This window comes from Corvus cornix, chromosome 10, assembly GCF_000738735.6.
Source record: "Corvus cornix cornix isolate S_Up_H32 chromosome 10, ASM73873v5, whole genome shotgun sequence".
In the NCBI taxonomy this organism is placed as follows: Eukaryota; Metazoa; Chordata; class Aves; order Passeriformes; family Corvidae; genus Corvus; species Corvus cornix.
The window spans coordinates 3,805,907-3,824,013 of NC_046340.1; the positions used below are offsets into that span (position 1 = coordinate 3,805,907).

Consider the following 18,107-nt stretch of genomic DNA (forward strand, 5'->3'; position numbering starts at 1 on the left):
GTAAAAAGAAATAGAATACACAGTGGTGCTTTCTATTCCTTCTATGTAAAGCAATATAAGGTGCCTCAAATACAGTGCACTCTTAAACAGCATGAAAAATAAAATACTTCCAGAGGATTATGTGTGGGATCAATAACCCTCGCATAACTCAGAACCAGATTTCTGTTGAAGCCTCTGACAAGTGATCTAGGTAAAAATGAAGTAGGGTGAACAGCTACGGAGTTCCTGTTTCCTTGTCATTCTTTTGGCTGTTACATACCACCAGTGAGAAACAGTTTGCTTTTCTGTCAGACAGTTGGTTTCCAATATTTTCTTATAAGGCTGATGGCAGTGTTTATGGCAATTTCTTTATCCATAGGCCTAGTTTGTGTAAAGAATTAATGGTTTCAGTGGTGAGTGGTGCTGCCATACCAGGCAGTGAAATAAACTATTCATTTAACTTTGAACAATTTTTTATTTGTAGGAGTGGCAGATGTAGTCTGGATCATATAAATAAAAAGAACTTCAGCTCTGAGATATGTAAACAGAAGTAAAAAATGCATTTTGTTTGAAAACTGCCCATCAGTTTGTTTGCTTTCAGAAATATATTGTCACGTTCTTTCAAAGAAAAAAACTGAAATAAAACTCCCACTTCAGAACAGCTCCAGAGTGACAATGACTTTTAGATATACCACTGATACAAAAAATATACAAAGCTGAGCTTACATTGAAATAAATAATATTCCCTTAAAACTGTTGGAGGGGATGTGTGAAGGAGTGATACTGACCAGTTCAGGTCAGGACTCTTGGACTTTCTTAAGTAGTTCTGCAGAAGGAAGTTGTTGTTTCAGCTTTGTATGAGGAAAAAGTACTAGATTGAGTGGCTCCTGGGGGATTTCTGGAAAGCTCCTGAGGAATGCAGCAGCAAGTCAGTAACTAAGTACAGAGTGCTCCTGGCTTCCTACCCAGGGTGGTTCCGTAAAGAAGCTGTGGCTTGGCATTACCTTTGTTAGTTCACTCTCTGGCTGGATGAGAATTGTGAAATGTTCCTTTAACCACTTCCACCAGCACATCTGTTTGCAAATCTGTGAGGATTTAGACATTTTTTACCTAAAATTAAAATTGCAGAGGTGAAAAACAACTGAGAGCTGTTGTGGGGAGAGAGGTGGCAATCGCTTCTGGCTTCATAGCCACCTCTCCAAGAGCCAATGCTCCAGGGGTGCTTCTCCACCTTCCCCACTGTATGTGTTCGTGGGGGTTTGTCACTTAACAGGAGATACCAAATGATCCTTTGTCTGCAACTTCATTGACTTCAGTGTGAGTGTGCTGATATAATTAAAGCCAGAATTTTAAAAATAATCACCTATTTTTACAGGTTCCATTTGTCAGAGATGTTTTTCCTGGCTTGCAAGAAGTTGAATTTAACAGGTGAAGCAGGGACTACTCATTGTTAAGATTTTATACTGCCTCCTGTTGCCAGTATATATTTGTCCTTCAAGTACAGTCAGCAGCAATAGCAAAAACTTGAAGAGCACTATGGAGTGTCTGGCACTTTTCCCTTCATCTTGTGTTCTGTGGTGCTTCATCCTGGGTTTATGATCTGGTCTTGTTCCAGGAAAGCACAGCTGCTGGACTAATCAAAAATGGAAATGTGGTTGGAGATGTAGCACATAACAGATTTGAAACAAATGCTCTGAGCATTGTTTTGCAGCCAGCAGTTAGTTTGAGTGAGGAGTGCATTTCTCTGTAGCTGGTTAGATTAAGTACTTTGTTTGTGTCTGTGGGCACTTTAAGACAGGTAACAGATTCATCAGAGAGCCAAGATGTTACTTTGGGTTTTTAACAAATAGGGCCCCCCTGTACTTCTGCCTGCTTGGGTTTGGTGAAAGATTTGGTGGAAAATAACCAAGTAATTAGCACAAAAATGGGTCTGAATAAAATGTTTCATTGTGTTGGTTTTGTTTTTGATTTGGACTGTATTATGGCTTTCCTGGTAGTTGTTTTAAGAGCATTAAAATCAAAAGAAAGATGGAAAGTTCCCTGAAATTAATCCTCCAGCAGAAGAAACAGGAAAACCAGAAGCTAATATTTTTACAAGTGGCTAATGCTAGATAACTGAGTTCGTGAACTTAGGGAGGTTAGACGTTACTAAAAAGAACTGAACCTTTTTTCCTTTTGTCAATTTTTTCTCTGTTCACAGTGATTTGCATTAGGTGCCAGCATTTAGCTGTGGGTTTGTGCACTGCTCTTTGACAGATGCTCAGTGTTGCTTGTTGCTTTTTGAGAAGAATGCCTGTTTTGTTTTGTGCTACCTACAAAGGAATCTCACAGGAAAGAAGCAGCATTTGGGCAGCACCATGACTTGCTCTTTATTGCGCTGGGAGCAGGAGCTGTTTCCCTGGGAACTCTTCATGCATTTCCCTACACAGTGAGGTACCTGCAGTGGGTTCCCTGTGCCACACTGCCCTTCTCCTTCCTGCCACCAAGAGTATGGGAGGCTTCAGCCACAGGGTTTTTATCCACAGCTGGGCAAGGCATTTTCCATTTTTGTCAAGGGAGGGGAAGTAAGTAAACACAGACAGTTATAGGTCTTTGGCACTGGTGATTGTCCTGTTAGGCACAGAAACAGGTGAGCACTCAAGAGAATTCCCTGTCCATATGACTCTTCACATCTGGAGCCTCAAGGAAATGATTTAGGACAAGGAAGCTTACTCCTGAAGTCAAACATCCCAGGTCTTTAGTATAACAGGACCCTGAAAAACAAATAAGTATTTGGTGAATTCTTTTCTAAACCTTATCTGGAAACCAGTTGATCAAACCTTTGATTCCAGTTACTGCTCTGAAATCAATAAGTAAATAGTTTTCGGGGGAGGAATTGTTCCCTAATAAGCATAATTATGTGTGTGTTAAATACACTGAATGCTTGGTTTCACTCTGTTTTAGAAGCCTGTGATGACAAGCACTAGATACTACTGAGCAAGAAAGTATTGCAGAGGTTATCCACTGAGCTGTGGAATAGCTCCTCATCTCCCTGTGTGACACAGGGAAAATCTGAGCAGCTGTTCTGAGCTTCAGTGGTGTGACCTCCAGAGGTACAGGCCATGGCTCTGTAGCAGGACCTTGCAAATAAACACATGATGTGCATCCACATCTAATGTAGCTCTAATGAAAACGTGTGTCAGCTCTCAGGGAGTCACTGTGTTGTTTTTGCTGAATAATATTCTTGATTTCTGCTTAGAAGAGCATAAAAAAATAATTTTTTAATTAAGAAAATTAGTAAAGAGAGTCTTCAGAAATGCAGCTCAGGTCACCAAATAAACGTTTTCATCATCTTTTTGCACCAGCTGGATGCCTTGCCCTGTAATCTTAAATGCTAATTTCAAAGGGGTCCTGTACTCCTGAGGATCTTACCGAATTTATTTGGAGTTGGAAGATTTCAGATGTGCTGATGTTGCACTTATTCAGCAAAATGAGACAGTAACAGGCACGGTGCTTTATTATTTACTGTTAAGCAGTGTAAGTTTGGGATCAAGGCTTGCAGAAGCTTAATCCAAGACTACTGAGTTCCATATATTTTACAGGGTTATTTTGTGATGCACTCAGGAAAGAAAACTTCCATAAATGTGACAAATATGTACCAATACGTACATATTTGTACATATTAGTAGATGTACTAATCATCTAAATAATTAGTAATTTCATTACTAATATGTACAAATCATCTAAATACTTGTTTTTTCTGGGATTAGTTTATATCTGTTTGTTTCTAATGGAAATGTGTTGGACAGTGGGGCACATTAAATCCTGGAGATTTATGTTTTCTCTTTGACAGTGCATTTTATTCACCACTAGATTCATACCATGTGATTAACATAAAGTCATTTCCTAGAAACAAATCCTTCCTGAAACTTCCTTCCAGCCATGTATGTGATCTTTGTTATACCTATGAGCACAGTGGAACCTAATGCTTAGAAGCTTGGGATAGTGGTGGTACATTTTCAAGGAGTTTAATACATTATATAATTTCTTCATTCTCTTTGTTGGGGGTGCTCCAGAATGCATGTGTATTTAAAAAATATGAAGGAAGATAACAGTTCATGGTGGATTGCAGCATTCAGAATATGTTTTCAGGGCAGGTAAAACCAGATGCTTTTAACTTAAATGGCCTAGCCTGACTTAGGTAACTTTTGTTTAAAGTACCAAAAAAGGCAAGGTAGTGGGAGAAAGAGGGTATTTATAGCTCATCAAAAGATTCCTTTTAGCTTGCTTTGCGCTCATCTGAGATTCATGCTTTTCCCATGCAGTGCTCTGGTCGATTGTAACCAGACCAGTGCATTTCAAGCCATGCATCTTGCTCTGCCTCTACGCTGTATTATACAGAGCCCAAAATTCTACCTTCGTTATGAATATCGTCCTTTAGCTTTGTCCACTTACAGTTCAGTCAGTTTGCTGGAAGTGATTTAATCTTAAAATGCTTCATCTGTCTTCTGGAGGTTGTGGGCTGTTAGTTTAATCTGTTTCCAAGGAGCAGAGAACAGTTCAGAAAGGGTTTTCATCACCACCTGTTGTGGGAAAGGGCCCTCCCTCCCCCCGGCAGGGCTGCAGCTGCCCAACTCCTGGCCCTGCTTTTTCCTCACATGGGAAATGCTCAGAGTCGAGTTAATGGGCTTGGTACAGTGATACAGGTATTGAGGTGAGTGTCAGGTGGGTTTGGCACCATTCAGGCTTCTCTGGAGACTGATTGCTCAGATTGCTTGGCTTTGGAATTGCATGGAAGTATGAGGTATTTTTCTCTATATTGATTCTATCAGTTTTCAGTTTCTTTCAGCTTTTGCTGCTCGATCTATTGCTTATACCAAGTGTTACAGAGCACTTGGTGTAGGAAAAACTGTCTCAGAAGTGCTTCTGGTGTGCAAGAATAGTATGTTCAGACAGATATTCCTGTGTTGACTTGTCTTGCAATTATCTATCAGCCTATAATCTGAAGCAGTTAATATTCTCACAGGCACTCTGGGTGTGTTTTTAATGCACATATGCAGCTGGTACTTGCAAGGCAAAGTTGTAAACGTTGCTTTCTGGCTTTCTTGAAAACCAAAACCTGTTTAAGTTTACTAATTGCATGTTTCTTCTTTAGTTATAGAGTCAAAAACACTACAAGGAGAAAAGGGAGAGCACAGTTTCAATGCTCCTGGAACATTTGTCATTGAAAATACAACTCTTGAATTTCAGAAGAGTACAGACAGGGAAATCATAAAGATCCAGGGACCTCTTGGAGCAGATTTCATTATCAAGGTGGGCTGTGTGAATGTACAAATATACAAAGTTATTGCAAGTACATGCAGCACAGTGGTGGCTGTCCCTCAGGTTGTAGCAATACAACAAAATATTTTAGCTAGCAAGTAAGAAATCCTGGTTACAGTCCAGAGATCATTTATGCTAAGAAAATCCAAACAAATTAAAATGTTATGACATTAATGTCTTTTGTGTGGCAGAGAGTAGCACGAGATCTTTAATGGTAAAAATGGCCAGGATTTTTGTTTTAAATATTGCTGGAAGAATAACAGTGACCCTGTGCAGTGGATTGAGCTAATCCAATTGCAGACTGCCACCTACTGAACCTGAGCACTCCTTCCAGCAGCACCCTACGATCTCCCTCAGACATTGCTAACCCAGCCACTGACCATTTCTAGTCCTTTTAAAATTCTCAGATCACTTACAGACTTCTTTCTGCAGCAAATGTTAAAATTTTTGCTAACAAAGAGATAAACCAAAAGAATACAGTTAGGAACTTTGTTATTCAAGGATAAACAATCAAATGGTCATATGAATACCTTGAATAATTTGAAAACAAAGCAACATTCAACACTTTGACTATTGGGAACTTAAATTTAATGGCTACTCTAGACTTTCTAGAGTTTTTATGTCTGTTTTCATCTTACTCTGCACTGTTATTATGGATGAGCTGTGTTTTGAAATGCCATGAGCAGTTGAGTACAGTGTACACGTGTGTTGTAATGGAAATTTCTTCAGACCAGGTACTCTGGATCAAAAGAGAGTGTGGTTCAGTTCTTCTTCTATCAACCCATCAGTCATCAGTGGAGACAAACAGAGTTCTTCCCCTGCACAGTGACGTGTGGCGGAGGTAAGTAATGGCAATTCTTCAGGAGTGATAACAGCTGAAGATGAAAAGGGGCTGATTTACAACCTTTGTTCTTCATTTTTATTGATTAAATGTTTGTGTTTCTTTGCACACTGGTAATTCCTCAGCAAAGTAAATGGCAGAGTAGCTGCTAAATAGGTTGGCTAAGCTGGTATCAGCGTAGGGGTTTTTACATGTTGTTACTGGAAGTCCTATTTTTCCATAAAGGGTGGTCATTTGATAAGAGCGTTGACTAAGAAATAAAAATATGACATTCAAAATGAAAAATTGAAACACATAATGGATATTTGGGGAAAGTAAGTAAAGAAACACAATAAGATTTTAAAATAAGAATAATCAGGAGATGAAAGAAGGTATTTCTGGCCTCAGTAGTATACGTGAGGGAGAGTTTTAGAACATTTAGTTGAGAAATTAGTTATACTGAAAGCAGAATAAGTAAATAGAATTTAAAGGACATCTGCTATCAGTACCTTTGACTGTTTGATCTTAGACATTCAGTCCTGGTGGTAGCTGGAGCAGCACATGGAGTGCTGTAGCATCTACTCCTGGTTTAAGCACTGCAGCTTAGATGAAGTGTAGCTCTGCTCTGCCACAGCAAGCCCAGCCCAGGCCACTGCTTGTCATGTCTGGTTCTGCAAAAGAAGAGTGAGCTCATGGTAGGAGGAGTGTTTGACAGTGCAGATAGAAGTTTCCCTTCAGCCAGCATTTCCCAGGTCACCTGGAAACCAGACTGGGATTCTGGTGATACCGATGCAGGGATTTTCTGGAGAGTGCAAATATGGTTTAAATAGTTACTTGGGACATGAATAAAGAGAGTGAGAGATGTTTAAAGTACAAGCGGAGTCTGGGGATCTCTTGACGGACCATCCGTTTTGGCACTAGTGCCTCCCTGTAATCTGAAATGCAGACAGTGTATGTGTGTGATAGGCAGTCCCACAGGAAACTACTGTATCTTACGAGATACTTGGCCTCACGAAGTGTGATTCTTGCTGGAACTGTGAGGGGCAATGCATATCCTCTGATGATTCCATCACACTGTGTTTATAATTTTTTTCCTTAACCTGTCTGACAAGGGAAGAAGTATAAAGCATCACAGTTACTTTTGAGGACTGCATGTAAACACTGGATAGCTCAAGGGATGTATTTACCTTCAAAGGTATTGGCGCAAATCCAGCCTTCTTCAGACTGCTGTTATGGTTTGAAAATTATAGCTACATGTCAGTCTCTTTGAAATTATCCAGGGTTTTCAAAGCCCTGCTTTGTAGCTGCTTGCCTATAATATAAAACTGGTACCTTTATCAGAGGGGCTTGGCACTCCTCAGGGAGGACAGGAACTGAAGAAGCACGAAAACTGAGCTGCTCAGTCATGACAGCAGTAGTGTGAGGAATGGCATGTTACTGAGCATGCAGGGAAGTTGTATTGCAGCTGCCTGGCTTTAACCTGTTACCTTAAAGTGGATTTAGTGTCCAGATTGTCTGTTTGGCATCTGGTACTGGCAGTAAAAGAATGGATGCTGCTTCTGTCTTTAATTCTGTAATCTCCATGTGTTGGAAGGGGTATCTCAGAAAGCACAGTCAAGCTTGTATGAGTAAGATTGTTTAAAAACTGTTTCTCTTGTTTGCAAGTGACATATTTTCTGGGTCCTTTCAGTACTTACAAGAGCTGAAACACAGATGCTGTGAGCACTGGAACTGCTTAGTTCTTTATGGTTATCACTCTCATGCATGATGACACTTTGGATCAGCCAAGAGACACACAGCTGAAGCCATTGATATATGATACTCAGCATTTTCAGTAGGCACTGGGACTTGTGCTATTAGTTTGTTCACTTGGTTTGATTTTAATTCTTGTGGTTTAAATCTTTTTTTTCTTTGCACATACCAGAACATCCTCCTTCTCTCCTCAGTTTAAGTCCAAGTAAGATTTTTTGAATGAGTCTTTTTTTCTTAGCCAAAAAATCAACCTAGTGGTTTATAAAACTCAGACCCCTTCTTGCAACGAGTCTCCACACATATTTTATTATTTGTTTTTCACCAAGTAGTTAGTTCAAGTTTTCTGTTGTTGGCTCTTCAACTAGGAATGTTCTTGAACCTATTTCTTGGTTTTCTACAGTTCCTTAGCAATATTTTTGGATCTCATCTTCAATTCCTCTGGCTTTCTGTCTCAAGTATTTATTTCTTTTAGCATGAATGGCTGTGTAATATAGCTCTCCAACATACTGGTAACTCCTCCTTGGAGGAGGGCAGTTATAGGTTGTGGAACATGTACTGGAACCATATGGCTTCATAGTTTTGCCTTGTGATGGGTGAGCTGGTGCAGTACCAGTATTCCTGCATCATGAGGAAATATGTGTGACTTTACTTTTACACTTAGAATATTAGTAGAATAAAGTGCTGAAAGCTCATCTAGTGTTAAAACAGGTTAATATAATTATTATGCTGAATTGCCTTAAATGAAAGTCTGGTCATGCATTTCCTGCTTAATTGAGTTCCTGCTCAAGTTTCCTTGTTTAAAAGCAAACCAAAAAAGAGTAAGACAAAAAATTAATTCAATGGGGAGATAAAGCTGTTTTAGTTTATCTCCATGACAAAAATTAACTTAGCTTCTGCCTTAGGTTATCAGCTCAATTCAGCTGAGTGCGTGGACATCCGTCTGAAGCGTGTTGTTCCTGACCACTACTGTCATTATCATCCAGAAAACAAGAAACCAAAGCCCAAGCTGAAAGAATGCAACATGGATCCCTGCCCATCTAGGTCTGTATGGCAAATAAATTTGTGTGTGACATAGGCAGTTACTAAGGAAGAAGCAACTGTGATTACTTAATTTCAATTCTTTTTATCTATAAGGCTACTAAATCTGGTTTGGTTATTGCATGTGTTAAAGGCTGATACCTCTGCCAGTAGACTCGTGGTGCTTCAGTGCTGCAGAATAGATGACTTTGCTTGCACAGAGATATTGTAAATACCAATTTGTTCAAGGGCTAATTCTGCTTTGTCTATTGCTGAGTAGTACAGCACTAATATGAGGATCTTGTGAGGATGTGTGAGGAGGACAGAGGGTTTGCCTTCTTTTGGATTTATTGATGCTGCCATTCAGAATGTCTCAACAGCCAGACAGAAGCTCCAGTCAGTGCAAGTTTTGCACAGGCTTTAACTTGGTTTCTTCATTTGCCCACCATAAAAGTTTGATTCTTCATTGGTACTGTAGTGTTGACAATTTAATAATTAAAGCTTGGGTCTATTTGTTTGGGTTTTTTAAAACTAGGAATTAAAAATAAAAATCATTCAAAGTAAATATCATTGTGGTACAAATGCCACAGGATATTAGTGCCAAATTGTAAAGGCTACAGTACACATAAATTGTATTGAGTTGCACTACAGTATTTTAAACTAACTTTTGGATTGTCTAGTGAGGTTTCCTGGCTGTGCTAAAGAATCTTAAAATAACATCACAGTATCAAGTCCCAGAACCTCACATTAATATGCCAGCTGGCTGAGCTAGAGTTATATGCAAGAAAAGGAAACACTCTCAATGGATTTCATTTCCTATAGCTAAACTGTCCATTTCCTTTCATTCCTGCTGAACGTAATCGTTGATAGTGACCTCTAACAGTTATAGATGTGCAGACTTTCAAGATTTTTTCCTGGAGAGTTGATCACTGTATGAAGCAGAGCGACATCAGTAATGCTTGATGGCAATAGGTACCAAATGTTCCAAAGCTGGAATGGGAAAATTAGGGGAAAGAAAGGGTGTGATTATATTTTACCTTGCAAATTTACTTTATACAGCCAGGAAAAGGAAAGTACTACTGGATATAATACTCTATTTCTTAGCATTGGAAGTAAGGCTTTATGCCTGCTCTATGCTATGCAGTTCAAATGAACAGCTCTAGAAGAGTCCTAAGCAGCATTCAGGACCTATGTAGCATAAATCCTGTGATGTATTTATTTCACTGACACTCATGTCCCTCAGCAGTCTTTTTTACAGATAGAAGTAGGTGAATATTTTCTTGTTAATGAAGTAACACAGACCTAAAGGGTCACTGATAATAAATTTCTCTGCTGTAGGCTTTCTCATTTAATATTTTATGGTGGTATGAAATAGAGAAACTGTATGGTGAATAGTTCTTTATCCATGCAGAAAAGGTAAGATTATACAAGTCGTAAGGTTTGCCATAAGGCTCATGTGTAATGAAGTAAGAGTCCTTCATTTCACATTGGGAATTGCTTACTTCAAGCATGATCACATAGAAGTATGTACTTGATGTACAGTCTTGGGTATGAGAAATAATGATGCAATATTTATTTTTTTTGACAGTGATGGATTTAAAGAAATCATGCCCTATGATCACTTCCAGCCACTTCCTCGGTATGTATAATCAGCATAGCATATGTGTCAGCTTTAGCACAATTTTCACTCCAAATATACTGTTTTAGTGCTAAGATAATGGAACATCTTTTCATTATTTTTATTTTTTTTTTTTTACTATACAGGAGAGCAAGCTTACAACAGTCCTGTAAACATTTCTGAAGCTTGTGATTTATTTTAGTGTGCTCTGGATGATTAGCTTAACAGTCAGAGGTTAATATGCAGCTCTTGAAAATACCAGTGTGAAGTCTTTAAAATAAACAGTTGTCCCACTCAGCCTTCTCTGGCTGTAGTGCTGAGAAGAGCATCTTCAAACTGCGTGTATGAATTCTTCTCTTGAAAGGCTTTTATTTTGACAATGTGTGAGATTTTATAGAACAGATCTCTCTATGTACAGAATTCTGAAATTTTTTTTTCTCATGAGAGGTCTGATCCTTCTCCTCTTTTACATCCACAGTCTATTTATTTACATCAAAGATGACATGTCACTTTCAAGATACTGAATTGTTGGAATATCTTTTGCCTTAAAATAGGTCATTAGAGCACAGTTTGTTACTTTTTTTTTTAACACCTGAATCAATTACAAGGATTTAAAACTTCTTAGATGTTTTACAAAGAATGTTAGGATTAAGCAGTATTGAGTCACATTTGCTTTTAATGTAAAGAATTATAGTTGATGAGTTAGTTGCATATTTATCTGAGTTGAACCTCGGCTTTATTATGTCATGTAATGAATAATGTGTATTTTTCTAAAGAAGTAAAGATATGAAGTAATAAGAATGAAATCATAGACTTGCACAGCTCAGTGGAGCTACTGATTACAGCTGATATAAATGTCATAGTTTATTTCTGTAGCAATTTGTCCTTGTGGATCTGCTGTCCTGTGAGGTACTTTGGCTTTCATGCACAGATGGGGATTTTTTTCCTCTACAGCTTTATCCTGTAGGGTTCTCTAATTATATTCTGTGTCTTTCCATTTCTTCTGCCAATTTCTTTGTACTCAGATCTCTCCTGGAACTCAGCTTAATGTATTTACAGGAGTATTTCGTCTTCTGAACCACTTAGGGCTGGAGACCACTTGGAAGAGAAATTTAATCCCCCTTTCTAGGCTTTACTGTGCTCAGCACGTTTGCATGACATTGTGGTGAGATAGATTATGTCTATGATAAAGCTGTGGGCAGGTTCTCTTATTTCAAACACTGAGAACTACAGACAGAGGCCCACCTCATTTCAGCACCTCGGTGTGTTCTGTCAGAAGGTATCATGGTGTTCCTGGGTGATGCTTTGGGGTAAGGACTGTAAAACAGCAGGCAGCCAAGCAGGAAGGAGAGAGGAAGCAGGCTGTGTTGTACTGAGAGGGCTCATGAGGAAACACCACAAAGATGTAGAAACTCCTTTTCTTGCAGGAATTTCTGAAAGAAAACAGCAGCTTAAAGTTTGTTTATCTGCGTCAGGAGGTGACTTTGGTCCAGTGTGGGTGCAAGTCTTGCTTCAGTGCAGCAGGATTTGTCTGTGCTGTTGCCTGGCAAGGAAGTGGAATGCATTACCCTGTGCTGGCTCTGCTTCCTTTTCCTCCTCCTTTTCTTCCTCCTCCTTTTCCTCCTCCTCCTTTTCCTCCTCCTCCTTTTTTTTCCTCCTCCTTTTTTTTCCTCCTCCTTTTTTTTCCTCCTCCTTTTTTTTCCTCCTCCTTTTTTTTCCTCCTCCTTTTTTTTCCTCCTCCTTTTCCTTTCTTTCCTGCTTCTTGCACGCTAACCCAGGATTGTTCTTGCAAAGCAGGCTGAAAACCAAAGTACTGGGTACATGCTGGAGCAAAGCTGTACAGGCTCCTTCCCCTTGACCAGCATCCTACATCACACCTCCTATATAACACAAGGGCCTCGTGGAGGCTGCCTTGCAGTCCTGTGGTGTTTACCACTGCTTTCCTGTCCACACGAGGAAGTTGTGGGAAAGTCGTGGTGCACACCACAAGACCTTGAAAGAGTTCTCCTGTGGCTAGAGTTGTAAATGCCCCACTGAAATATTTTTACAGATGGAGAATTCTTTTGAAATAAATAGAAAAAATTTCCCAGGATGAAAATTTTCTTTTAAAGCTTTTGGAATGCCTCCATTTATTTCAGACTTGTTGGACTGTTGAGGATCCCTTGACAGCTGTGGGTTCTGGAAAGTATCTCCTTGACTGCTTGCCCAAGACCCCCCTTTTCCCCAGTAGCCATGGACCTCACTCCATCTTGAAAATGCTTGTGGGAGTATGGGATCTGGAGTGTGTTTGAAACTGATGAGATAAAGAAAAACAACTATAAAACTTCATGCTGTAAATGCTTGCAAGCCTTATATTACACATAGCACAGTGAGCCTTACATATATAAATCCATGAGCTGCTAATTCATTAAATAGTTAATTGCTCTTTAGTTCCTGATTTTTTTTAAAGAAAATTACTTAAGACTGGCCATTCATTTAAGTCAAAGAACAGTGTAACTCCTGCTCTTCAGATGTGTTTTGTTATTGTGATGTGATATCAGTATCTCAGAACACAGCTTTATTCAGAATGTTTTTGAGTCTATACTCCATGGCTAATGTCCCATGGCTTGCTCTGTGTTTCATACTCATTCTTCTGTTGAGCTTAAGCATGATTAATATGTTTTTGTAGGCAGCTTAATGAATTGCTTAAAATAGGAAATGTCCTTGATTTACCTGCTGCATCATAAAAAGTAGGTAGCTTAAATTTGCCTTTGATTTATAGGCCTTTGCTTCATTGACTCTGATATTATGACTTCCTTTATGATAGCCAAGTTGCTCTTGATTAATTGATTTGGTGGGATATTGCAGTACTTGCCAAGTCCATTGTTCATAAGGGATATAACTATTTTCATGATGCTTTCTGCAGTTATAATAGAGGTAAGGTTTAACTAACAAGACACTGATGAACCATAAGATGTATTGCAGGACTCAATAATTTCCAAGGGCTTGGCTTTGATTAGGGAGGGTGGTGGAAAGAAAGAAAGAGATAGGAGGTGAAGGGTGAGGAGATGTTGTGTGGAGGTCATTGGAACCTATAGACAAATGCTTTGATAGAAGCTTGTTATCTCTAAATGTGACAGGAGCAGGACATTATTGAAGTTAGGGTTTTTTGAGAGGTGATTTCTTAAATGTGCATTCATGCTAAGAGATCAATGCAACTGAGTTTGTAGCCTAAAAACCTCCATGTCATTCTCACTTCAGATGGTGCAACATTTTCCATCTTTATTGTAGTTAGGTCTAAGGTTGAGAATAGATGTCCATTTTGAGGATATTTCTTCCCAGCAGATTGTTTGTTATCTCTCTGTTGGAGGCTACTACCCTGGAGGTCTGCTGCAGGCTTTTTTAATCCTAAATTTTCATTAATCTGTGCATTGCCCTGCTGCAGGAGGAGTCAGCTGAGTTAGCCAAAGCAGCTGAGGTGGATGAGCAGCTGCCTTTTGCTGGAAGCAAGCTGGAAAGTGTGAATACAAGGTCATTCAATGGCATTTTAATGAGGGTGGAAAACTCTTGCAGAACTGCAGTGATGACCAGCCAAATGGTACCTGCCACAATTTAATTTTGTCACAGTCCTTATGGATGCAGGCAGTTTGATATGAAATTGCTGGGTTTATCCAAGGTATTAGAAATCCCATAAAAATTCCTTCATGAACATGTTTTTAAGGGTAGTCTGAATGATGTGGGCAGTGATGAGCCACTGTAAGGAATAACAGCCTCAGTCAGGACAGCCAGATTTGTCTTTGTCTTCAGACTTCATAGGGTCTTAAATAAAGGGCTTCTTGGCCTTTGACAATGGTAATAAGGGTCTATGTGATCATGTAAATTGTCAAAAATATTCTATTTAGATGATTTAGACTATTTGCAAGTAAATTCATTCCAGTAATCGGACTCAGTATATTCACAGTTTCTTACTTATGTATGAGAATAAGAGTTTCAGTTATGTTTTGAAATATACTTACACTGGTGGTTCTGTTTTTCTTCTGATTTTGCACATGAATTTAAGCCTGGAATAATGCAAGGTAGGTCTGTCAGTTAATGTATTTGTGCATGGTAAGAATCCAGCAACCAAACTACCAGTGAGTTTTAATTGACATTTAAGGTTGGATGAAATATTTTGCATTTTTAATAGAGGTTAGTGGAATAAGAAAGAGTCTTATGAGGTTTTTTTTTCCAGGTGGGAACATAACCCGTGGACTGCATGTTCAGTTTCCTGTGGAGGTGGCATTCAGAGGAGAAGTTTTGTGTGTGTAGAGGAGACCATTCATGGAGAGATACTGCAAGTGGAGGAATGGAAATGCATGTATGCCCCAAAGCCCAAAGTCATTCAGACCTGCAATCTCTTTGATTGTCCTAAGTGGGTGGCAATGGAGTGGTCTCAAGTAAGTTGAAAAGTTAATTTGGACCTTTATTCTTATTTTCTAAAGAAAGCCTCTGGTCTTGTGTTACCACATATTTATTAGCACAGGACTGTTAGAAAAGTGTAGCAGTGAAAGATAATCAATAGTACTGGGAAAAGTTTGCTCTAAGTAGTTCTGCCTGATAATCAAAACATTAATGTGTCTGTGTGGAGAGGAATGCCTGTAGAATTCCTTATGCCTGTTGAATTCCTGCTTTGCATGGAGGAGAAGTTAGAGACAGAGGTCAGGCCCCTTTGCAGTCAGGTCATTTATGTCTCAGTTCTTGATAAATGTAGTATTTCACTGGCTGTAATAGTTAAAGGCATGTCTGTCAGGGGCTGGCAAGTCTGCAAGGGTGATTTTCCAGCATTCTTACCTTTCATTATAGTAACAAAAGCATAAGCCAACTTCTCCTGGCTGTAGTTATCTGATACAGTCAGATAGCTCAGCACTCCTGTAATTCCTTAGCTCATCCAGATGACATCAGTGACACAAGAGTGTCGAAAATGCAGCTCCCCTGACCGAGCTTTAAGTGAAAATGGCCACTGTGAGAGAGTGCATTCTCAGTGCATAGCCACTTCTGTTTCAGACCACTGCCAATCAGATAAGCCTCACAGAACCCCAAGAAAGCACTTGCACTCCCCAAAACTTAGACGTTTCTTTCCAACGTCAACTTTTTCCGTACTCACCTCGCAACGCAGGGACAAATTCACGCATCTCTGTGGGAAAACTTTAGTGAGCACCTCATTGGTGCTTGCAACATCCTTTTGAGCAGTGTTTGCAAAGGCAGTAGAGAAGCAGGGTGAGCTGGTTGTGCTGTCTCCCGCAGTGCACAGTGACCTGTGGCCGAGGTTTGCGGTACCGCGTCGTGCTGTGCATTGACCACCGCGGGCAGCACGTCGGGGGCTGCAATCCACAGCTCAAACTGCACATAAAAGAGGAGTGCATCGTGCCAATACCGTGCTACAAGCCAAAAGGTAACTGCAATTTTATCTGGGTCTCTTATTGTTTTGCATTTTTGTTCAGAGAATTAAAAGCCCCTGGTAACCTTTTTCAGAAATGCCAGAAGCTGGAATTTACTGGGACTCTTTTCAGTTTTGGCAGAAACAAGCACTTTAATTATTGGTGCTAGGAAAAGTGCCCTGCTGATATTTTTTGCTGATAATATGGCCAGACTGCCATGAGGGGAATGTGCCAACTAAATCTATATAGTCTGGTCAAATTGGGAAAACCAGAATTAATGAGCTTAGCACAGCGAGGAGGAGTTGTTCAATAATACTTGAAATGGGAATGAACCTCCATATGCATCACCTGGGATCTTGTTTGTTTTCATTAAATATGTCAGCATTCTCAGTGTGACTCAGCAGCTCATCAAGTTATAATCAAACTACTTTCCTTTTTCCTTCTCCATTTCTGCATATTTAAAATGAAGAACGGAGCTCAAGCAGCATGATGAAATTTTCTAGTAAATTTTGTTTTATTATCCAGTATATCTACAAAAGCATTAGATCAATAAGCAACGTAACCTGTGAAGTTCTGAGGTGACTAATACTAACATCGATATGTTGCTTTGATTTTGGAGGAATTACTGAATGTTTTGGGTTTTGTTCCTCTACCAGAAAAAAGTCCTGTGGAAGCAAAATTGCCATGGTTTAAACAGGCCCATGAAATGGAAGAGACTGTAACAGTGTCAGAAGAGCCAACGTAAGTACACTGCCTTTTACAGTGAAGAGACATTTCCAGCGTGTTTTGCAGATCTCTGGAGTGATTGGTGCTATGCAGTTTGCTTTGACAGTTGGTCCTCCATGGGAGAGGAGTCGTGTGGTGAGCTGTTCCTAATTTTACATCTCAATAACTTTGCTTCTGGAGCTCCTGTTCTGGATGACACAGAGCACTATTACAGTGCCCCTATATCATTCAGGAATTCAAAGGGATCTTAATTTAGCCTAATGAAGCCCTAATTACTGCATGTGGAGGTGTTTCAGCAGATATAAATTAAATAATTTTAGTTTTATCCTGGTCATAGCTGTTACCTCAAGAGTGCAGTGGTGGTATTAAAACTTAAGAGGTACTTTGTAGGGTTGCCAGGATTTCCTTGGGGGGTGAGACCAATGCATAAAGTGAGAAAAACCTGCTGATCTCTGTGCTTAGCTGCATCAGTGGGGGTAAGTTGTGCTATTTTACATGTGTAGATGTCTGAAATAACATCTGGATTTTGTGAGTCCCCTAAAAACTGATGAGGTTAAGCCTTGCAAGTCCTGGGGATGAAAGCATAACTTAAATCCAGCTACACTTGTTCCTGACCCTTGTATGTTATGGCAGCCACACAGTTCCTTATATCCCCTGTGTACTTTTCATACACACACACACACATATATTTATATGTGTAATATATTCAATATATAGACATTAAAGTATTTAAATACTTTGTATACAGTGAGATTTTGAACAATATTTTATTGTTCTTTGCTGAATTCTGCACTCATTTGTAGTAATGTCAATTTGAAATAATTTAGATGATCTTAATGATGTTACTCTGGATTTATATTGCTCTGATAGCAGAGTGTGCCTTATGCTTATTTTTCTTCTTCCATCAAGCTATTCCTGATTTTTGGCACACATGCAGCAACAGGTGTGATCATGAGTAATAAAATCTTTACACCTGCAATGACTCACAGAAGAAACCTCTTGCCAAACAGGTGTTTATATAGTTATGGCGACTGTAGTTTAAACTTTTCACTTCTCTAGCCTCTCAAGTCAAGTGTCAACCTACTGTGAGGGGTTATTTCACTCTCCAGATCAGTGGCCCTGAATTCAGGCAGGGTAGTAGCAAAGATATAAAAATAAAGTGTGATTGTCCAAGGGGATGATGCAACTAAATGTGCCTTTTAAGTGTCAGGATAGCCAAATGAAGGTATATGAGGTCACTTCTAGAGAGGATTCAACATGAAGCTATAAAGAAAATTATCTCTAGCATTACAAAATCCTGCTGTGGCAGCCATGAGCTAATGCACTTCCTGGATTTTTAGGATCCTTCAGCATCAGTCTGACAGAACAAATGGAGGGCTGGCAGGGACACAGCATTCAGAGGATATGTAGAATGTAATAGAGCTCAGACAGAAACTTTGTCATGGGCTGCCTTGTGCCCGGTCCTGACAGTGAAAGCAGTTATTCATCCTTCCTAGCT

General features: G+C 39.5%; 1 protein-coding gene across 5 annotated transcripts in view; it reads left to right on the top strand.

The window, feature by feature from the left end:
• The window catches only part of ADAMTSL3 (ADAMTS like 3), a 179,574-nt gene that overhangs the window by 115,341 nt on the left and 46,126 nt on the right, over window positions 1–18,107 (top strand). For all 5 annotated transcript variants that reach the window (XM_039557996.1, XM_039557993.1, XM_039557995.1 and 2 more), the window contains 7 exons: window positions 5,114–5,271; window positions 6,010–6,121; window positions 8,755–8,893; window positions 10,458–10,508; window positions 14,698–14,902; window positions 15,750–15,897; window positions 16,540–16,624. In XM_039557996.1, the coding sequence (XP_039413930.1) occupies window positions 5,114–5,271; window positions 6,010–6,121; window positions 8,755–8,893; window positions 10,458–10,508; window positions 14,698–14,902; window positions 15,750–15,897; window positions 16,540–16,624 (898 nt within the window). The remainder of the gene's footprint in view (window positions 1–5,113; window positions 5,272–6,009; window positions 6,122–8,754; window positions 8,894–10,457; window positions 10,509–14,697; window positions 14,903–15,749; window positions 15,898–16,539; window positions 16,625–18,107) is intronic.